Raw genomic sequence first — 24,124 nt, forward strand, 5'->3', positions numbered from 1 at the left:
GAGCTTCTCCAAATTATCCGTGTATCACTTTGGAGGAATGATGTGAAAATTATTTCAAATAACTCCTAATAGATTCAGTGTTGGAAGAGCGTTGTAACCAAAACTTATATTGTGAGGATGACCCTGAACTGACCACATCAGACCCTGCCCAGGTCCAGTAGACATTGATGCCATCCTGGAGACAACGCAGGCGGAGTGGGTGGGTACCAGTGGTTGCTGATGGCATGGAATATTGCACCAGATGTGTAATAAACTCTCAGAATTCCTGTCAGCAATGTGGGAGGGAACACATAGTGACTTGTGCAGGGTGCCCAGCCCAGGCAGTGGGGGTCCCATCTTTGGCTCTAGGTGTCCCTTTCCAGCCGTGTAGTTTCCTCACTACCCCCTGAAACCTCTCCTGCTACTGCCTAGGGCCTTCCAGTGCTACTAGAATAGACACCTATCCCTTTCTTCAAGTTTTTTATTTTTTATACGCGTGCATACACACGTGCACACATTATTTTTGTATACATACATAGTGTTTGCATCTATGCTTACTTCAAAGTTACAGACAAGGAGCAAACACCTCACAGTTTAAGTTCTCTGCCTCCAAATGCCCAGGTCTCTCTAGTGATCCCCAATACTCACATATCTGCTGCAATTTCCTTTGAGATAAACTTCTTTCATCCCAGAGGAAATAAATTAAAATGCTGAGACTTTTCATTTAGGACACTTTCTAATTAAGCTACCAATCTTTAAAGCTTCTGACTTCTGAGACTCATTGTTCTTTGCACAAGATGAGGAGGCAGTCACAATTCGTTGTCTTTATAGAGACATATTAGTTTAAAAAAAAAAAAAAAAGAAGCAGCTTGCAATTTCATCTCCTTGAAATTAGAAATGCTTGTGCAGTTTAATCTAGGGAAATAGCAAGACTTTGCAATGTAAGACACCTGCCCTCAGCACATCCCGCTGTCCATGGCATGTTTTTTAAAAAGGTGTGCTCAAGCATACAAATCTTTTGAGGTTTTAATTACAGTGTTGTAGACTCTCTAAAATTTCTTTAGTTCCATACATTGGGCCATTACCTCACAGCTCAGATTTTCATATTCTCACTTATGAGGAACTGATTAATACGAATAGGATAAAAGCCAAGTAGCACCATATACTGTTTTCCAATTAGAAGACAGAATGAGAGTTTTAACGTCAAAAGGATTACAGGAAAGCACCTACTTTATAAGCAAGGAGTTCAAAGACTGAATGCAATGAAGCCTTAGATCCCTATTGCCTGTCCACTGAGTTCCCTTTTACAAGGATATAAAGGTAAATGATAAAGCCCTATGGGATAAATTCCCCATGAGAAATGATCCCAATATTAACATCACAATTTTATCTGTAGCACGTCACAATTTAGAAACAACCCGAAGGACAAGCTCATCCTGAAAAACATTTCTTGCATGCCTTTGCTCTGCTAGTTAACTTCAATGATGAAGCCTTACAAACCTGAGATCCCCATAGCTTTTAAACACTTCTACAACCTTCCTCGACCACCAAGTAATGCTACTATACATATGATAAATGTTCTGTTTGAAAATTTCTCTGTCAACTTTTTATTATTGGAATAGTTTGGTCAGGATCCATTTCCTCTAGCTCTAGAGATCCACACGGCAGATTTCTATATCTGAATTCATCTTCCTAAGCTCTGTTTATAATCAGTTGGGAGAAATAAGCACCTTCAGGCACAATTCATCTGACCCAAATGAAACATCTACTTCAGGATGAGAACAATTGTGCCCTAGAGATGAGATGACTGTTTCTGTGTAGGGCGACAATTCAGGGTTAGATGGCTGCAATTAGTCAAATCAATTCCACCATTTGTGTTTTAAAGCATTTTTTCCCACAAGATTGCTTCCCCATTTTGACAACAATGTATTGAAATTTTATACAATAATAAGGGGAAGCTTTAAATGATAGCATGTTATAGAGGTCACCCTCTAAAGAGCTGTTCTCATTTTAAGAGCAGTTCCCAACAGAAGGAAATCAGCAGTTTGCTCTAATTAATGTGGCTGAACATGTGTACTAAAACCATCTTCCTCCATTCTCCACCCTCACGTTCAATAACTTGACAGGATACTTCATGCTCTTAGGTGCCTATTTCAATTTGAAACACTCTCTGAATAGCACTTGTAGCTAATTGATTTGTTTTAATTTACTTTCACCCTACTATCTAATATTCCAGATTGGTATTTTTTTTTAATTCTGAATGCAGCAGAAGGCCTGCCTGTAAGAAAAGCTTTTCTGAGCTTCTCCCAAGGGGCTTTCAAGCCACAGACCATGGACAAAGATGCAATGGGAGTACATACATCTACAGCCATGCTAGAGGCGCACAAGGCAGATATCATTCCCACCCATTTCCTGGGTGATAAGATTTAATCCTTTTTACCAGTGCAGACAATGAGACAGGGTGCTAGCCAATGCTTGCTCCTTTGGGATTTACAATGTGTGTGGCTTCTAGGGGCATTTCTCTCGAGCTTTTGGGGCATTTCTAGAAGAAAACAGAGTAGTCTCTTTGGGAGCTAACTGACTTTCCAAGTCCCACATACATTACTTTTAGTGTCATTAGTACAGAACCAGACTCAGCTGTTATTTCATCCATCCACTCAAGCGAGGTATACCACTGTGTTAAAATAAACATCAACTGGACATTTCTCCAGTATCAGGAGCTTAAGTCTAGGGATAGCTTTCCTCAAACAAAGTGAAAAAGCCAGGTTCCTGCTATTTTTATCTTTCATCCAGCCTCTGCCAAGACAGACAGGCTTACTCAGTGTAAAACATGGAGATAAACCTCCTCCTAAGAGAGGAAGATGCCAGTGTTAACTGTGCTTTTAGACAGTCTACCAACTACTTTTGTTTCCTGAGCTTCATGTGCATAATTTGATTGCTGAGGCACCACATGCACTAAGAACAATGCCAGATTCCTTTGTGGCTCATCTACAAACACCTGGCATAGATAACCCATGCAGAACAGGATTAGTGGTGCCTCATCTGGTACTGGGTCATCTGCCAACCTTGGCAGAAAATCTCTTTCTCTGGTCCCTCTTCTTTCAAACAATACCTCTTACCAACAGCATAGAAATCAGATACGTCTGAGATATATATATATATATATATATATATATATATATATATATATAATATATACAGAGAGAGAATCATACAGTTTGATTTTTGAGTCATCCTGCGTGTAGCCAGGAGTTGGACTTGATGATCCTTGAGGGCCCCCTCCAGCTCAGGATATTCTATTATTCTGTGTCATGGTTTGGCTTCAGCCATCTCAAATGGAGGTAGGACTGACTTTCTAGTAAAGTGCCAGGTTAACTTGACAAGGAGGAGAACCTGACCCTTTGAGGCACAGTTATTTTCAGCCACAAACTAGTTCCTCGAAAATTAGTTTCTTACTAGAGATAGTAAGACTTGGGAAGAAATCTAACAAAAAGTATCCTTCATGAGTACATCCTCAGGTTACATCATTTTATGTAAAAGACTTGCAACCTGCATCTCTGCTTCAGATAAAGGAAGACTCAAGGACCTCCTTCTATCTTTTTATTATTAAACAAATCAAATAGTATTTACTCAAATAATTTTTCCACTGGCTTTACTTGGAGAGAAGTTTACAGCTGTTAACCAGCTAAATGGCCTTTAATTAAGATAGTCTGTTCTCCTGTTCCACTAGGAACTAATTACCACAGCCTTATTCAAGGCATGACAAATATTTTTATTTGCCATGTCTGAATCTGTAGTCTTTGAAGTTTACGGCACATAAACTTAGTTGGGCCTTCCTCAGAGGAGACAGCTTTTGTCAGGGTGACCGGAATGGACCAATTAGTGTTTGTTAGTTTTCAGTGTTTGATTTCAATGCATCCTGCACCTCCAAAGTTTCTAAGCACTGATGCTTTAGGAGAGTAGGCATTTTCTAACTGCCTGAACAAATGGCTGGGAAACAAAGTGCTTAGGCTCCAGCTCTAGCTTGCACCTTCAAAACCTCATTTATATCAATCCATCTACAGTTCCACACCTGAGTGAAATAATAAGTTTTAAGAATTGTTCCAAGATGGCAAACATTATAAATGCAAAGCACCATTAAGAGTAGTAAGCCATTCTTAACAGTAAGTTCATTGTCTTGAAGGGCTTTTCAGCAACCTTGATGCCCATTATATTTCCACCCAGTTCTCCTGGCTTAATAAATATCCCAGAGTTTTCAGTATTATCCATGACATTCATAAGGCCAGCACTGTGCTTTCTCCAACAAAATAAGTCCTCAAAAAGTTCAAGCAAAAGCTAACAGGAACATCAGTAACTTTTTAGCACACTTAGGCTGGGCTTCTACCTTGCAGTTCAGAAGCACTGGATGTGAAAAAAAATCAAGTCTCCTACCTGGGAGGCACATCTGAAATGATTTGATGCTGAGTTTTCTACTGTAGAGTTAATGGACAATGCTCATTGCTCAGACTCCTTGGAGACTGTACAGAGATGGGCATGGGAAATGTAACCAACTCACTGCTGCCAATTGGTACGGCTGGGGAAAGAGAGCCTGATGGGAGCATTTGGTCAAATTGCATGGAAAGACATCCTAAAAGCTGTATGAAACAGAGGTATGAACTCTAGACTTATCCTCAAGGACAGAGAGGGACTTGGAACTACAAATGAGTGAAAGTACTTAGTTTACCTCTCCTGGAGCAATCAGTCACCCATTTGCACATCGCTTTTCAGTTAAAGCTAAAACCAAAAACTTGGCTTTAGCTTCGCTGTCTTCATAGTACACAAGGAAAGAAATGGGAGGGAATGTTCAGCTTCTGTGTTGCTAATATTATCAAACAACTGAAAGGTTACTTAAAAAAAATAGAAACGTCATGTACAAAATGGCAATCTAGATGATCAAACACACATAAAATCTGAATAACTAAAAGTGTACATACATGACTTTTCTATTGCCACTCATTATTATTACTATTGTAATTCTACGTACAGAAAGAAGAGCTACATCTCCTTTGTAGAAAAGGTTTATTTGATTAACTCCATATCTACGGTGGGAAAATTACAGTAGTACTGCCTAGAGGAACAGAGGCACCATTAAGACTATATATCTGTTTCATTGTATATTCACAATTCCTGACACAGTGTTTGCAATATAGCAGATGAGAGAAATGCTATTAAATGACAGTTCTGTTAAATCTCCACAACTTGAGATACTTAAGTATAACTTATTTCCCAAGAGCAAGGTTGATACTCAATTGCTTTAAATAATTAACACTAAATATCCTTTAAAGATATACAGGAAGTCAACAAGATGTCAAGAAATTGGTTCTTTATCCTGTTTCATGGGGTCTAGAACATTTATACAAGCTTTTCTCTGGTCATAAACAGAACTTCAGGAAAAATAAGTAATTGATTCTACACCTTTTGGCTAGAGTTAATAACTATAGGCAGTCTTGGTTATCTTTTCAAACAATTCTCCTGCATATGACTACAGCAATTAAGCATTAGAAGCTTCTTTATAGCTGGTAAAATGTAATTTTAAATGACACAAAACTAAGTCCAGGAGGAGGTATTTGGATTCCTCACCCCCTTAGAAGTGAATCATTAAATCTCTAGCAACTGGAGCGTACATATAGGAATAATAATATCCTGACTGAAGAGGACACGGGATTTGAACGTGCCTTTAATGTTCTGATCAAATGGTCTTAAAGGGCAGTAGATTATTAAATGAAAAGTGAAACCTTGAAACAGCAAAAATTGCAGACTGACATTTTTACTACAGTCAGAAGAAAGTTCCTGTGCTCAGTTTCTTTTTTTGATAGATAAATGATCCAAATATTGCTTCTCCCAGGAGTCCCAACCAACATTGGGAACGATCTTAAAGGCAATTACTTTTTAGTCTGCCTGCTCTGAGACTACACATATAAATATTTAATAGCACAGCTTAAGGAAACTTTTCAAAGGCAATTGCCTTTCCTGTGACACACCTTTTGCTGTTTTTACATAACTACTTTTAAAGCACAAGTGCAGCAATCATCATCTATAGCAAACTGAGAATATTAAGAAGACCTATTCCCATATGCAAGTCATTGCAATTTATACCATCATTTTTAATATGAACCTGCAATGCAGCCAATACATGCAGCTGAAGAATCCTGAAGAATAATGACTGCTGTCATTATTCTTATACAATGACACTGGAACATATAGTTGCACTCAAAAAACCTAATACTTCAGCTTCAGTTTCAGACTGGAAAATAACTCCCGTGCCATGGAATCAAGCAAATAAAAAGGCCCCTGCTACCGATTTCCTAAACGAATGTCTCTTCTCAGCAATTATACTGCAGATTTTTATTTTTTTTTTAACACAATGCCTCCAATGACACAGCTGAGCTTCCTTCTAAGGCATACTTCTTACCCACACAAAAATTCAAGAAAGCACACTCTCAGTAGCTGAATAAAAGGTCACAAGTGACTCTTCTCTACTCTTACACATTAGCAAAAGAACAGCCTCCAAGACAATGGCCCCCTGGTAATTTTAGTCTGGACAATACCCTTCTCATGGATATTCTGTATTAACTGTCATGGTAGCAAAAGATTTTTAATGACATTATGCCAGAAAAAAAAAAATCTACATTATCAAGAAACAATCATTTCTTTCCTTAACAACTTTTAAAGCTATCAGTCCTTAACCCTTGGATGTGTAACTGTTCAGCAATACAGGGAAAGACGTGATACTGTCAGTGACCCAGGAAAAGGAGCCTCAGGTGGAACACATTTATTTCACTAGGTGGAAGGAAATTTCTAGGGAAGACAGGCTGAGGAATAGTCACCTTGTGCTCAAAACGCCAAATACGTTTGAGGGAATAAAATAGCCCCTCTCATCACATACAGCAGATTTAGCTATCCCACCAGGAGAGGATGAGAGGAGGAGAAAGAAGGATCTGCTGTTTTTCTGAATACAGATCTGCTAATAACAGTCCCCCGAGGCTCCAGCTGTTCCCCTCAGGTTTGGCGCAAAGAACCAAATTTGTAATAATCACTCATCCTTACAAGGTTACCTTGAGCAATGTGTACGTATTTGTCCGTGCTAACTGTAAACACTGAGCATCATCACTCTACAGCACCACGTTCTGAGGACCATTAGCAACATTCCTCACTGCAGCAGCTGAGCAACCTCTGATGAAACTAAATGGCTCTGATTAAACTGGTCCACAGTTGGACCAGAGGAAGAACAACTGTGAGCTGTAACAGATTATTTGAACAAGATACTTTCTAGCCTCAGCACATTTTATTCCGTACTTCAATACTTCAATTCCAGGACCATCAGCATAGCTGACAGTTTTCGATATCTCAATGAAGCACAAGTATGTTGTGTCCATTTTGCATATAGAGAACTATCTCCAGAGTTTAACCCAACTGATCTATTTCTTAAGCCTAAAGAGGTACGTATTGCCACGGTGGGCTAAAGTGGGTGGAGGCAAGCCAGCAAAAGGGACAGCCAAGTTCAGTGCTTCATGCAGGGGCAATTCCTTTTGCCATGCATTACACACATGAACCCCAGCTTCATGGAGAAAGAGCAGTCTTTTGGCAGAAATCATGCTGCTTCAATTGAAATGGATAACAGTTCATACTTAAAAATATACATATAATGGTAGAGATAAGTAATTTTATTTATAAATATACTCAGTTTATTTTTACATTTCTCTCCCTGAACTAGAAGACAGGTGTACAACCTAAGAAAGATGCTGGGGAAATAGCTGACTATGCCATCCCTACAGGACTGTTACAATAAACCCATAGTGCATGTCTATTGCAACATGAATACATTGGGTTACACACAAGATCCATCTACCAGGAAAGCCTGCATCTGGAAGAGGGCAGGTTGTGTGTCCAAGGGAAGACATAGTTAGCCAAGGAGGGAGTCGACTTACTGAGATGACTTACATTCTGCCCAGAGAACTGCATCTCCATCCCACCTACTGCTGCACATTATTCCATGACAATAAATTCATCCTCTGTATTTATGAAACCTCTGCTACTAAACAATGAAACCCCTGCTAAGAAGAAGCCATAAAGTGCTGCTGGAAAGGGGCTGTTCAAGGGCATGGTGTTGGCTCTTTTTTTTTTCCTAGTTAATTTTCTGTGCTGCCAATGGAAAGCTATCACCAGCTCCATCGTACTTGCTGGATGTTGCTGCAGAAGCAAAGCATCATCTGCATAAAGAGCATGCTTCGTTCTTGCCATTCAATTTCAACACTGCTTTCTACAGGAAAAACAATTCTCTGTTAATAACCGCTGAAGTCAGAAGACAACATAAAAGCAGCAGATACTAAAAAATAAAGAAAAAAAGAAAAAAACCACACAGACCATGTCAGGCCCAATTATCTAAATTAAAATCTTTATCCATTTCAATGTAATAAGAACATAAACCTACTGATCCCATTAAATGCAGCTGAAACACATCTTACCGCAATGCTTTTCATCATAACATAAGGTTAATCTAATGATCCTGTACTATACTTGATGGTTTTTTTTGTTGTTGTTGAGTTGTTGGTGGTTTTTTTTTTTGGTCAGGTTTGGTTTTGTTTTTCTTCTTACTTCAATGTTCTGCATTTACTTTCCATGTTATATCTCGTCTCCAACCGAGATATATGAGAAACCTTCATGGCACTTAAAGGTCTACAACATTTCAACTGCCTGCTGAAAATAGTACAGAAGCAAGTATTTTCAGAGAATTTTTTCCTCCTAAGCTGCTGTCTTAACTGTTTTCTGAAAATTCTTATGCTGTTTTTTATAGTTCTTAATTAAAATTTGTTTTTAGGTTAGTTGATTCATAAATGGTTATACCTATGAGGTTTTCTCCCATGCAGTGCTGCTTTCTAGTGAATTGAGACCATTGACAGTCAACATTGTGGCCAAACCAAGTCATATGGGAGTAATCAAAAGATAAATATAGGTGCAATATTAATAAAACGTTAATCCTGATCCAGCAGATTCAAAGATTTTAGGACATTACTAGCTGCATGGCCTAAATTAGCTACACTAATATGCCTTCTAATGGAGAGGGGAAAAAAAAAAAAACACATTATCAGAAACAGATAGAACAAAGTGACTGGAATAAATTACTTGCAGAAGGAAGTACTGTGATTACATGCCTGGTCTAATGCAATCTATTTGAGTTACCAGAAAGGATAATAGATGTTGCAGTAGAGGTGAAGTAACAACAAACCCAGCATCTGCGGCTAATGGTTCTGGAACTTTTCATCCCCAAAACCTGGAGGCAAACACCTACAGAACAGACAGGGCTTCAAAGTAAAGACAATATATTTATTTCTTCAGATGCTGGGAACTACATTAATTTTCTGTTCCAACTGCTTTTCCTAACACAGCAAGTTAGGCAAGCAGAAAGCTGATTCATGTGCCCTGTTAGATTGACCAAGTACATTTTTATGCTGGCTTCATACCCTGGTTGTATAAATAAGTGGACATAAAAAGTTACAGTAGCTCTCAGCCAAATCAGCCAGGAAGAAGCTCCACTGGCTCTTTTATCCAAGATTTCACTTTCTGTTCAAACCCACTCTCTTGCCTTTTCAAAAATAATTTCAAGAGGGCAAAGAAAATAGAATTAAAAAAAAAAAAAAAAAGCATGTTCCAAAAGAACTACGGCACTAGTTTAGCCCTATGGCATTTTTTAGGAATGGCTGCACCGCATATATCACAAACATATAAAACAAACATATCACAAAGGTGCTGTGATAAGTCCTTTTAAAATTAGACTGTCGTCAGCCAGTAATTTGGCTATTTCTCTTCAGCCTTGCTAGTTTTACTTGAAGCCATAGATACTTTCGTCAAGTGATTAGAGAAGACACTTTCTTTCTAGATGTGTATATCTAGAACCGTACCTTTTTAAGAAAGCCTCTAAGAATCGGGACTATGCAGGGAAACATTTCATATATATGACCTGGCTACATCCTAATAATTGAGAATCAAGAAATAAAAAGGTAAAAGAACCCCAGAACGTAAGGACATCATTGAGAGTCTAGAAGTGGGGAAAAATGAAATTAGAAAAAGGGACTACACAAATGCGAAGACTTGACTGAATCTGTTCACTGCTTCTTTCCAGAGGACTTACCATTAAAAAATTCTTCAGCTTCAAAGAGTAAAAACTCATTTTGAACATGAAGAAAACAGTTTTCAACATGTTCTTAAAATATAAAACATTGAAATGATGAACGAAAATAGGACGCAATATATACGCTTACATGCATAAGTGTATCCAATGTAAAATTATATTATATTTTTAATTACTTGTCCACAGTATGTTACTGATAAAAGCCCCTCTCCAGAAATTTTGGAAGCTTCAAAGAGTAAAACGAAAGAGGAATTTTAGCAGAGAGATTCGAAGTTATCTTTTGATCTTTTCAGTCTCCTGGTAGAAAAACAGTTCATCATGCTATAGTTCTGATCTAAATCCAACAACTTACTGATGCTTGCTGATGTGAGAGGTCAACTGTAAGCACCACAGGGAAAAGAATTCAGGATTTCCAGAAGTGCTAGGCACAAGGGTTCTCTGCTACACAGCAAACAAGACAGATGATATAGAAGCAATGGCTTGCCTTTCATTTTTTCCAGGCTTCCTCTAGTCTCTGAAGACTAGTATACTTTGCCTCTGTCCTTTACTAATACTTTTTAACCATGTTATTTTGTGAAAGCACTTCTTATTTTCTTTCTCTCTCTCAGAAACTACAGGAACCACAGACAGCATGCCATCCCTGAAAATGCATTGCAAGTTTTTGAACTCTCCTAAAGCAGCTCAGAGTAATGTGCTTTCTATGGATTTGGGCAAATAGGGAAAATCAGTTTGATGCTTCTATTCACCACCAGAACAATATTACATGTTGTCATCTGATCAAAAAAAATATATATTTTTATAAAGAAGTGCTGTAAAACACCTTTTAGTAAATAGCCCTTGTGAAATGTTTTGAAGTATATTGCTAGTGTACACCAACATTACAAATAAATATTCTTACCATATGAAAAGACAAATTTCCTTAGCATACAACCTAAGGAGAAAAGAGCTGCTTAAATTATCACTTCTTTAAATTGGTATTATAATCTAAAAGACAGCTTTGCTCAGCCATCTTTTGAAGTTGCATACATCTTGCATACGTCTTAGGAAACAAACAGCTGAAGTGTTGTCTACAAGCATCCCTAGCATAAAGTAGTATCTTAACTTCCCTGCAGTACTAAAGGTTTTCGTAATTGCAAAGTTATGATTTAAAAGTCCTTAGAAAACCAACATCAATAGATTCTCAAGGGAGGGGAAAATAATACCAAAAAAAAACTTTGAAATTTTGTTTGGAAATAAGTTTCTTAGGATTATCATTTAAGAGTTTTACAAGTTTTATCAATTAGAAGTCTGGGGGGGCATTTGAAGCTGGATAATCTTGTTAGACAACGGCTGTCTGTACTGAATTCCTGGGACAACAATAAGGCTGTTTTTCATAATTAATTCTGATTCATCTGCTTTGATTTGAAGAAGCCATTCACAGTCATCTGTGCTGTATGTCAAATGTCACAACTACATCAGAATTATGCAAAGAAAAAAGCTGTGTGTGACAGTCTGTTATTTTCCTATCAGAAATGAAAGCGAGTTCACAAAGTGTTAGAGAGCTTAAGACCCTATTTAGTAATCAAAGTGTCTGCAACAGGAGACCTGACGGATCCAGAAAGCTTCCTGGGAAAGGTATCTCTTTCTGGATTTGGAGTCAACACATTTTAACACTGTCCTGCTGCTATTAGTGTTCTTGAAAGCATTGTACCCCTGAAGATAGGCCCAAGGCCAAAGACTTCCAGGAATTATTCAACAAGCCACGATGCCAGCTGACCACAGAGACAGCCACTCCCTGCCAAAATGTGATGCAGAAAGCCCCATCCTGAGTGCTGTGGGCCAGCTCCAGACCCGCTCTGACCTGGGCATGGCACCAGGCTGCTCCAGCCGCATCCCCCCACCTCCTCGCCCCAGCAGCCCCGTGCTCTAAGTCAGCACAACAGCTCACCCAGAGACAGCACAGAAACCCCCAAAGCAGGCTTCCACTGCACCGCACGGACAAGCTATGTGGCATCCTGGCTCTTAAGATGTTAACTGCATTTGCATACACTTGATGTGATCGAATGGCAGTGTGGGATATATACACACACAAGTACTGTGCAGGAGGTGCTCCCACACCCCTCTTCTTCTTTCTCAGGCTCTCCCCTCCAGCTCCCCAGCTTGATTCACTCTCACTAGCCTCCCCCATTCCCATAGCTCTCCTATTCACACTTCTGATTTTATACAAGGTGTACCAGAACTTGTGTTTCAAACACTGGTAATTCTAACAAAGAACATGCTATAACGCAATAACAAACTGAAGTAGGGAGAAAGGCACCCTTGAGAGTCTCAGAGTATTTGGAAACTGCAGAAAGGAGGAAAGCTAAAGCCCACTCTTCACTAGGCAAGCTTTGCCAGAATGGCTGCATCCCATGTCCTCAGGCATAGCTGCTTTACGCCAGACTGAAACAAATGCTTTTTACCATTAGAGCTTCTGCCAATGCACTGAGTGAACTAAACTCTTCTGGCTAAAACATTCAATTGTATCCATTGAATTGCCTCCACACAGGAACAAGAACAAGAACCAGCACTGTGGCACCCCATGCAGAGCACAGCAAAAGTCATGTCCTTTTCAGTACAGAGCTAAGTCTTAAGACAGAATCTGGATTTTGGAAAGATGGCCCCCAACCTAAATGCTCACAGTAGGTGACCAAATCAATCTTAGTAGAAATATCTAGGGGGAAATAAATGCAATGCTAGTTAGAAAGCATCAGTCTCAGCTATCTAATAAAACTTTGCTACTTCACCAAGTAAAGAGTCTCTATTTTCCTATGAAGGAATCTAATAGCTTGGATCTCCACAGGTTGACACAGAGCCACCACAGCGTGTGGTTTTGAGTCCACTGCAAGTCAGTGTGAGCACAGTAACCCAAGCCAGCCTGCCTTGTGGGCAGTTAGTAACTTCTGAAATGAAAACCCCTGGGGACATTCCCAGATTGAGAACTTGCGCAACAGCTCCACTTCCTAAGCAAGTTATCTCAAGACTTCCCCAGTCTTCCACCCACCCATTCCAAGCTCCACCTATGCTCTCAAAGTTCCTTTTTTCACACTAAGCCTTCAACCTACGAGATGATCAGATGACAACCAGAATAAAGGCAGATGACATCAGATGATGTGACAAAAACTACAAGGCAAGACACCAGCAAATATGCAGTAAGACAGTCTTTGTATTAAAAAAAAAAAAAAAAAGCGCAGTCTTCACAAGAATAAAAAATAGGCAAAGTGCAGAGATGAGATGGCAGATTGTGTGAATTTTGGCATCTCTCCAAATTGCAAGCAATTAACCACAGATTTTACTGTTCTTGTATCATGCAGAAACCCTGCTGCAGAGGAGCACACCGACCTGTCACATTCACTCCGCTTCCACCTAACACCTCTGAGGCCAGTTTTTCCTCCAAGTTGTCCTGGTAAGCACACAGCAGAAAAAGAAATATCCTAATGCTGGCCCAGGTGATAATTTGAAAATTGGGTTTTCTTATTTTGCCAATCTTTTCCAAACACATTTGAAGATAGACTGTTTTCTTACTGTCCAGGAGTAAACATGGCAGTTTCTTCCAGCTCATTAAAAGCTTTCAGAGTCTATATAGAAAAATATGTTAGATAAAACCCACCTCTCTACTACTACTAGAAAAGGCTGAAGCAATGCTTCAGAGAATCAGAAACTCCCATGAGCTCCAACTATCAAATGTGACTAATTGGATTAAGACAAACTCCCAAGGAACTAAGACAAAAGGTACACATATTAACCGAGAGGTCAGGTAACAGGAGTCATTCCATCAAAATGTTTATTAACCGAAATGCATTCAGTTAATTATTTTATTAATAATTATTTTTATTTTTTAAATAAAAGTATATTTCCCCCCCCCCAGATTTTTCAGGTTGGCAGGCCTTTAGTAGGCTTTTTCCACCCCTCAATGATGAGCCCCTTTTTGTAATAGGTTTGCAGAGGTAGGTGTATCGATGAAAAAGGTTTCTGACTTCTAACTGCACACGTGTTCTCTGAGGGCTGGCAAAGAACACTTGGCCCCAAAGCATAAGGATGAGTGGGAAGTGGGAAAAACAAGGCTGTGTTTTATTACCATTCAAAGGAAGTAAAGCTACCTCTTAACCTCCTTGCTCCAACACTGCTTTATCATTCCTGCAGGTTTCAAGCCCTTATCTGAAGGGCAGTGTTTTGAAATATAAGCACAGCTATTCTCTGTTTTCACCTTGCAGCACAAATTTAATTGATGATCGTTAAAGCAAGCCACTTCTGCACAGCATAAAATTCTGTGATTCTTTGATTCATTGCCAAATCAAATAAAAATTCAAAACAAAAACAAAAAACCTTGCTTTTCCTTCCACAGAATTGAAAAAAAAGTTTAAACATCCTTTCCTAATATAGAAAACTTTTGGTTGAATCGAACCTTTCAGACTGTTACACGCAAAATAAATTAAAGATATGGGGAATCCTAGTTTGGACCCTGACCACCCACACAAGGAGACACGCATCTCTAAGGACAGGATGTTGACAATACAGGAATTTGTCTGTCTGTACAGAGTACTTGTGGGTTTTGCTCAGTGGAGAGCTCACACAGGACGATAGGATGCCCAGGCACTCTTTCGTTTCTCTCAGATGTTTATTTACACGGCTTCCACAGGGACTGTTGTCCAGGCCCTGGATCTCCCAGACCTGGGGCTCTTCCAGACCACACAGGATATGAGAGACAGCTACACCCAGACCACTGCCCTGAGAGGTCTGAACTGTGGAGTCAGATCAGCCTCAAAGAGGAAAGGGAACTGAGCCCTGCAGTCTAATGAACCACAAAAAATGAATCACTGCCATCTCCTCTGGCAGTATTATGAATATAGGTCTGTTTTTTTCCCGCTTTCTTCAGCCAAAATGATCAAATTCAGAACAGGTTCACAGTCTAGCTACCAACAACTGAAGCTACATGTTTACTGTTTTATATAAGCAAGCCTGTCATGCTGTGGACCATGTCATTCTTGCTGTTCCTCCTTCCTCACTCCCAGAGTGCTCACTGGGAAGCTGGCTTGCCTTTCCCCTCCCCATCCCCCTCAGCTAGATTAAAACAGATGGCAGAGGGACATGAAATAAAGAGCAAACACAGATGAGTGACTAATTTTCCAAAAGGAGACAAAAAAAAAAAAAAAAAAAACTCAACTTCAACACCCAAAGCAGCAAGGAATGCATAATTACTTTGTGAACATCATTCTTCCATATAAGCAAATGCAGCAGTTGCCATGCTATGATGACAATAAGCAGGGGAGGTATCCTCCAGGCAGGCTTGACAAGCAGCAACGGACTATGCTGCAATCCAACGGATGCAAGTAGAGAACATGGCAAATGCCTGGAGGAGAGCATTACAGACTAACTCCACCTAGGTAGCAACCCTGCTTCCCAGGCAGGTTTTGCTGAGCACTCTGCTCAGTTACCTGGCTGAGATGAAATCTAGCTCTGGGGGTACCTCCCCACAACTGCCTTTGAAATAGGACACCTGTGAATCCCTCTTTGTGGGGTTGTCACTTTGGGGCTTGAAGAGTCTGGTGTTTTGCAGGCTGGAAAACGTGGAGCAACTGGTAATGCTGGTGGAGTAGCAAAGCGAGGACCGCAGCCTTCTGGAGGGAGACGTGGCAAAGGAATCACAGCCAGCATGCTGCAGTTCTTTTGGCCTCAATAGGAAAAATGAAGGTGAGTTGATGACAACAGGGAGGTGAGGACAGGAGCTATCGCAGCGCTTCACTTTGCCCCTTTGCCAGAGGTTACTGCTTTCACTTTGGCTCTCAGGGAGTTGGTGCTTGCATCTCTCTTAGAAGCACCCAGAGGCACAGGGCAAGTTCTGCTTCCCTGGCAGCTTGAACAAGCCCTCAGACTTTACATTTCAGCTGCTTCTGTGGAAACACTACCTCCATCCTGTTGACTTTGGTCCAGGAGCAATAAGATGACAGAGGAGACATCTGGGGTGGTAACTTTCAGGGCTAAGTCTGTCAGTTTGTCATTTTAACCATTTGGGATTATTTCTGTTGGCTGAAAGAATTTAAAGAGCTGTCCAGAAAACTAAAGAAAGCATCATCTTTGTTGTGCCTGACACGAAACATACTGTAGCGTATCATTTTGCCAACACAGGGACTTTTAAATTGGTAACATGGCTAAGAAAAACATCAGATGCAGGTTTACTGTGCAAGTTCTGTGCGTTGCATTCAAGGACTTTTCTTTGCCACTCTCTAACAAATCAGAGCTCCTGCACTCAGACAATAAATGGCTTTGTGCATCTCTAAGCTGGAGGCACGTATCCTCCAGGATTCTGAGATTTGTTTCCTTCACGTGTTATATTGCTATTAAGGGCACGCTGCAAAGCCTATTTATCTACTTGTGCTTGTCCCAAGAGGGTACTTGGTAGGCAGAATTTTGTATTACTTTTAGTTGATATTAGTTCAATTGATTTATCTGAAATTTTGTAGTTATTTGTGGTCTGTGTTTCTAGAAATGAGTCTGTTGTGACCTTCTACAAGGAGAAATGATAAATAACTCCAGTTAACAGAGACTCGAGCAGCAAAATCTAAACATCTTTTCAGTTATTGCTCTACCTCACCAATACATTTCAGGTCCAGAATGTGCTCAATCCCATGAACTGAGACAGCATGATCCAAAACAGAGACTCTAAAGCATTACTTCAGCATGCACATGTGATTGTTTGCTGACAGATGAAGGACTGGAAATAACTCTACCTTGTAATTATGGACATAGATACAGCTCTTAAAAAAAGAGGGAAAAAGTGGGGGGAGGAGGAGGTAAGTTTTCAGCCATTTTAGAATATCTGGCAGCACACCAAGATTTAAATATTTTAAAGTTGTGGCTTAGCAGGGGGAGGTACATCTACAGCAAGCATATAGCAATGCAGATCAGGTATGGCAGCCTTGAGATTTCTGCTTCTTCTTTCAAACTGTTGATGGACTTTTACTTTGCATTCCAGGGATGGCAATGTTTACTACAGGTTTGCAGCAGCTGCCTTCAGCCAGCAAGTAACTCCTCTTACACACCAGCCAGCCACCCCTACTTCATTTCAGGGGATACACTGTAGCTCTGGGACCCTTAGGAAGGGTTAAGGGAAGAACAGATTTTAAGGACAGGCACTTAAAATCAAATGAGTGTTCCTCTCTCTTTCTCAGCTGGTGAGACTTCAGAGTTTGGGCTCAACAAAGCACATATCCACCACCAGATCTGGTAGGAGTTCATCCTCATTAAACAGATTTGTTTAATTCAAAAGAATGTTATTTCCTTCTGCTCAAATTTAATGTGATGGATCACTACTAAGCTAATTACCATTAGCACACAACATGGTTGGTATCTAAAGACAGTGACAGCCATATCAGGAAGAATTTTTACAAGCTCACAAATACTGCTTTTGGAAGAAATTTTAGCTCTCAAGCAATTCTGGTACTTACATCTGCCTTATTCTATGGTTATTTTAGTCTTACCTCCAGTGTCTGGCTAGCCTGTGCATGTAGTAAAAACAAGATGGCTGAATGCAAGCACAGAGTCTTCCCTCTTATCAGAAAATAAATTTGTAGGATCAGTTTCCATTAAAGCAAGAAAGCTGGGCCTTTTTAACTGGCTTACTGATTAGTTTGGTCAATAAAGCAAGGAATCCCGCTAGCAGGTGAAATGCTTCATCATTTCAAAGCCAGCTGAAGCCTGTTAAGTGAGAGGAGATGGCCAGGATCTTTCTATGTCACTGGCACAACTTTGTATTAACTCAATGGAGTCAAGAGGACAGCCTGGCAGTGCAAACACTGCTACTGTTTTCTGGAGTATTTTAAGTATCCTCAGTTCAGTTAGTTGCTCATTTTGCTTCCTGAACTCTACTTCTGCTATTGATGATGACATTTTAAACTAAACACGTTTTGGTAAGGACCCCACATGTACAGAAAACAAGCAAACACCCCCGAAATATACTCAGAAAACTTGTATGCAAAAAGCAGTAATTAAACTCTAATCATCAAGTTTTCTCCCAGACAGTGCTTACAGCAGTTTAAGAAAAGCCAGACATGAAATAAAATAAAATAAAATAAAATAAAATAAAATAAAATAAAATAAAAGAACTCCAGCAGCTGTAAGCTAATAGTTCAAGTTAAATTCACGACCAGAAACAGTAGGCTCATGACACCTTTCCCAAAGGCATTCCCAGCTGTGTTTCTCCAGCAACTGGAGAAAATTCAAACTACTTCCCAAGATTAGGCAAAGGCAGAGGCATGCTGTTTTCTAAACCTACCAGGACAGACTGATGCTACTGAACAAGAGCAATTTAATTATTCTTCTGTAAATCTCAGACATAAATGGGTGTTTATGGGTTTAATACACGCACACATGCTCCTACAAAACTGAGGAGAGCAAACAGCATTCTTTATTCTGTGAACTGCCAATGGAAAAATTCAACATTTATGTTTGTGATAAAGCTATACAGACATTTTCCCTTATGCCTCCTAAACAAGGTCGGATGATACAGTTGCCTTTATAATAAAGGAGATACTTACATTCTGGTCATCTTATCATGCTGCATTTGGGCAGGAAGGAAAAAAAATCCACAGAAGTGGCTAATTCCTCAAAAAAATAATAACGTCAATGTATCTAAGATAACAGACGTACTATCTTTGGTAAACAGCAACTTCCATTGTTTACAGAGCTCTTGTTCAGCATAATATTTCAATGGGTCAACTGAAACATCACACTTGTGTTTTAATAGCAGTTAGAGAATAATTTACTCTGTTAAGATCTATAATGAAGATAAAGCACAGAACATCCTTTTCACTAATCTTAAATTCAGGAGAATATTAATGCAATGCACAGAATCGATGCTTCAAGGCTTTCAAAAGTTTTCCAACAGCAGCTGCATATTGTAAATATGATGACAAAAGAAAACCAGCTTCCACAGGATTAGATGTATTCCATGTATTCCGATAGGAAGCTTCATCCTTCAAAAGGGACACTGAGTAGCCAGTTACACAAAAGTAGCCTTAGAAATATCTGGACTGTAAGAATTGCTTTGAAAATACATATATCTCACCGCTGAACCCATCTTATATTGGAATACAGATCTTCAGTTCAGTATGACTGCAAGATTGTTTTCATTCATCAAAGTAAATTCACTACATGGAGAAGAGGGTACAAAGTCTTCTGTGCTTCCTTTTGGAGTCTTTTTTAGCTGTAAGTCTTGCTCTGTAGACTCACGTGGGGCTAGCAGCAAAGTCCAAACTCCAAGTACGGTGTGTAGTTACGGCAGTATACCTACAGCACCTGGGGGCACCACCTGAGATTAGGTGCTTCCTGTACTAAATGCATACAATGGATAATTTCTGCTGCTAAGAGAAGACAACATATGTATGCAAAGTGGGTTTGCAGGGAAGTACTCCTGTAGCTATTTTATAGAGAATGAACTAAAGCACTTGAATGAATTTACACAAGATTGACAAGGAAAGCCTCCTGCAGAGGGGTAGAAGCCAGCTCTCCTGCATCCCAATCCAGCTCACTGTTTACAGGATCACCCTTCATACTCCTAAAAATGGTTCTGTTGCTTGCTGAGAACCAAAGCCAGTGACAGCCACTGACTGAGCTGAGTTCAACTTTGCAAGAGGAAATCCAGAATTAGTTCATCCTGTAAGTGATCACGAGAGACAGAAATGGCAGTCCTTAAATGCTGCCAGGCTTTTAACTCTACTTATTTATAAAACAGTATTTTTAGCTAACAATCCCCCAATAACCTTGCACAAACTCCCGCCACGGTTAGTGGAGGCCCCCCATCCCACTTGGACAGGAAAGCCACCAAACTGTGTGACCATCAGCCCCAAACAGCACAGCCAGCAGATGGGCTCCAGAGCCTCAGAGGAAGCCACCACCTTGGAGGGCAGATCTTGTTGCCAGACCTCTGCCCATCCTGGATGGTGCCACACTCCTTGGTCTGCACAGCATCCCATGGGGACCACTCTGGACACATGCTGCTGGGGCTCTGAAGGCAACAGCAGAAGGTCTTAACACTCCACATAGGAACAGAAGGGTGGGATTCCAGATGGGTACTGTTAAAGCACAGGTTATATCCCATGAATGGGAGACCCCAGCACGGGTATCTAACAGCAGCATGCTGAAAACTTGGGTGGCAGTCTTCAATACTGCTATGAGCCCGTGCTCTCAGCCTGAATGAAATCAGAGCACGCTGGCTGACAATCTTAAAACCACAGAAAGAGACACATGGCAAGTAAGTGCATTGCCATCACTGCGCTTCTTACAAAGAGCCTCACAATCATTGCAGTCCTAAGGAAACCTACTTATTCCTACACACCAGTTCTGTGAACCCACCCATACCATTTTCCTTACTCCACAGCCTCAAACTGAATAATTTTCAAAAGCTATTAATCAACTTTCATCATATCTAAATTGCTTTTTGCTTGCTTGCAATTAAAGACTAATATCTAAAGAGTCAGAAATTTATAAGGAAACTAACCATAATGAGTAACTGTTTTAAAATATGATCAACTGCTGGATATCAACAGAAGACTTAGTATTTCCCAATAAGTATTTTTTTCCCACGTATTTACTCAAGCTCAGAAATGAAGATTTATTTAGCAGAGGTTGAACATTCACCAGATAATACTATACTTGCCTATTCCTTCTCTGGAAGGCAGCTAGCTATAGACAAAAATATCTGCAACCTAGCAATTACTGTGGATTCAGAGGGTTTTAAGGTGACACTGACATGACGAAAGATCTATTTTATGCATGTGAAGTGTATTTCAAGTTCAGAGAGAGGGATGCAGAGAGAAAAAGAGCATGTGCATGCTGTAATCAGCTCATGTACAGGACAAGATTCTGTGTAGTTTTTGTAAATAACACCAAATAAAATGTTTCCTCTCCTTGTCCTTCCATACAATTAAATGGTGGGGTCAAGCAATGTTAAAAACTTTTTTGAGTAACCCAATAGCATATTAAGCATTGCCCGGGTTAGAATATCAAACTAAATTGGTCCAAGGGACCAAGGTTATATACAGTACATGAGATTTTTTAAGCCACTTCAGCACAATACCAAAAAGCTTTAGTTATATTAATGATACCCTTTTTTTCCTAAGAAAAAAAAAAATTCACTTATTTCATATATTTCCCTATTTCTGGCATCCAGTGCAATGCAAGTGCAACCCACTTACTACAGTCCAGGACTGGTCAGAGGAAACCCCACTTAGAGGTTCATCTGGTAGGTCTTCCACGCACGGGAAATCGCATGTCAAAACTCACAAGAGGATGATCTGATCATCTTACTGTGAGTTACAAGCTCTAGACTAAAAAGCTGGAAACTCCTACTTCAGCTCCAGCCTGCAATGTGCTCAGAAACCCTCCTTGATAAGAGTGCAGGGTGGAACAGCACTTCCCCAGAACACAACCGAGCATTCATTTCATCAGTATTTCCCTGCTTTTTATTTCCTGCGGAGCCATAAGAGGAGTTGTACTGTTTCCGCAGAGATAGTCGCTAGTGGAACAATCAACATTCAAGTTCTGTGCAGTTTTCTATGGCAGCAACCAGAGAACAGCAAAACTAGAGGAACGTAATGATGATTTCAAGAGTCTAATCTATGCATAATATTTCAGTTAGACAATAAGCCAGACATCTGAAGATTTAAAATATATCCAGCCGTTTAATTTTAGAGTTGCATAGGAGACATGAAACTTCCAACATGTAAATGTTTCTTCTCATACTCATAGAGCAATTGTTCACTTTACTGGTTTCTCTAGAAAACTATGTCCAAGTTTAGAAAGCCCACGAGGAAGGACTCGTATGGATGGGAAAGAATGGATTCATATAGAGAAGAGAAGTATTATACCAACTTCCTGTGGATTAAAGTTTTCAATAGTGTTTACATTGCTCAGCAGAGTAGTCAGCATTAGCCTAGAGGCAGTGTCAGTACTTACCTTAGGATGAGATTGCCCATGTATAACCAGTTTTGAGAACCCACTACAATCCAAGTATTTAGCAAAAGGCTGGCTCTGCACCATGGGGGCCACATGGATGCCACTGCCTGCTGAAGGGACAGGGCTGGCTGTTCCCTGCCACAGTTTGCAGCACCCTGCGGGGCAGTGCCATCTCAGGCACCACTGCACGCTCTTCTCCCCTGCTGTGCAAACATGCCCTTCCCATCAGCACGACCAAGGAGAAAGAGAAGGCAAAGCATCCCACATCGTGTTAGCCAAGAAAATCTCTGTCTAGAGCCAGAATCATTTCTAATGATAAGTCTGATGTTCCTGTAATTTTGGGGCCCACAGTCTTTTAAGATAACAAAAATGAAGGCTCTCTACAGAACGAAGACGCACTTTCTGAAGTGTTTTTATTTTTCTAACAGGTAGCTTCTACTGGTAAAGATCACCTTTAAAAGGGAACATGGATTTAATAAACTCAACGGAACAAAACAGTACGTCAGAAGAACTATTCAAATGGGTGACATCCAAGATTCTCATTTCCATTACCTTGTCTGTACTTGCGCTAATGACAACAGCCATCAATTCTCTTGTGATGACTGCAATAATTGTGACAAGAAAGCTCCACCACCCCGCCAACTATTTAATCTGCTCTCTTGCAGTGACTGATTTCCTTGTGGCAGTCCTAGTGATGCCCTTCAGCATTGCCTACATTGTAAAGGAGACATGGATCATGGGGCAAGTGGTGTGTGACATTTGGCTGAGCGTGGACATTACATGCTGCACGTGTTCCATCTTGCATCTCTCTGCCATTGCTTTGGATCGGTACAGAGCAATCACGGATGCTGTGGAATATGCACGGAAAAGGACGCCGAAGCATGCTGGCATCATGATTGCAGTGGTATGGATCATATCCATTTTTATCTCCATGCCGCCTTTGTTTTGGCGGCACCAGACAACCAGCAGGGATGATGAATGCATCATCAAACATGACCACATCGTTTTCACCATTTACTCTACGTTTGGCGCCTTCTATATCCCACTGGCCTTGATTCTGATCCTTTATTACAAGATATACAAGGCAGCAAAGACATTTCACAGAAGAAGCGTCAGCCGGATCGTCAGGGAGGAGGTAAATGGACAGGTCCTTTTGGACGCAGGTGAAAGAAGCACCAAATTGGCTTCAATGCCCAGCACAACAGAGAAGACATCAGATCCACTGATGGACTGTGATAAAATCAATATCACCGTACAAAGCCCCAGGTCTGAATCTAAGCACGAGAAGTCCTGGAAAAAACAGAGAATCTCTAGCACAAGAGAGCGAAAGGCAGCAACTACTCTGGGTCTGATCCTGGGGGCATTTGTGATCTGCTGGCTCCCTTTTTTTGTAAAAGAAGTAGTTGTTAATACCTGTGAAAGATGTCACATCTCAGAAGACATATCTAATTTCCTAGCATGGCTGGGATATATCAATTCCCTTATTAATCCTCTAATCTACACAATCTTTAATGAAGATTTCAAGAAAGCATTCCAGAAGCTTGTGCGGTGTAGGCAATATTTCTAAGAGCTTTTGTTCATATAAGGAGAACATATTAATTGGGTTTTTTTAACATGTATAAATTTATATAACTGAGTTCACATTTGTTGTATTTAAGGAAAAACACCAAGACTCTGCATTTACATAATGACTCTTTTTTATTAGTAGTACTGGGAGCATAAATTGCCCAAGTTTTAAAGAGATGGATCTTCTGGGATCGGTTTTGCTCTGGAAAAGGAGGTAGCGTTTACTCATTGTGACCCTGACCCACCTGGGATTTGCAGAGCCACCTAGTTTGAAGCATTCAAGTATTACCTTAAACATAAAGGAAATACATGCTTGAAGTAGACAAAACAAAGAAACAAAATTAGAAAGAAAAAAAAAAAGGCAACAACTAACCAATGAAGTTTTAAGTGAAACACCACACAGGTTTTGGTCTCTATTGTCAATAAGATAGAAAATACAGC

General features: G+C 40.1%; 1 protein-coding gene across 1 annotated transcript; it reads left to right on the plus strand.

Annotated features, from left to right (window-relative positions):
* Positions 1–15,538: 15,538 nt before the first annotated feature.
* On the plus strand, positions 15,539–23,688 carry HTR1F (5-hydroxytryptamine receptor 1F). Its single transcript, XM_035540526.2, has 2 exons — positions 15,539–15,856; positions 22,546–23,688. Exon 2 carries the CDS (start codon positions 22,584–22,586, stop codon positions 23,682–23,684), a length of 1,101 nt encoding a protein of 366 aa, XP_035396419.1. The 5' UTR covers positions 15,539–15,856; positions 22,546–22,583; the 3' UTR covers positions 23,685–23,688.
* The last annotated feature ends 436 nt before the right edge of the window (positions 23,689–24,124 follow it).

Source organism: Cygnus atratus, chromosome 1 (assembly GCF_013377495.2).
Source record: "Cygnus atratus isolate AKBS03 ecotype Queensland, Australia chromosome 1, CAtr_DNAZoo_HiC_assembly, whole genome shotgun sequence".
Classification (NCBI taxonomy): Eukaryota; Metazoa; Chordata; class Aves; order Anseriformes; family Anatidae; genus Cygnus; species Cygnus atratus.

Bases quoted from the DNA above. Each gene is read 5' to 3' on its own strand.
- HTR1F (XM_035540526.2), top strand. From the start codon at position 22,584: ATGGATTTAATAAACTCAACGGAACAAAACAGTACGTCAGAAGAACTA.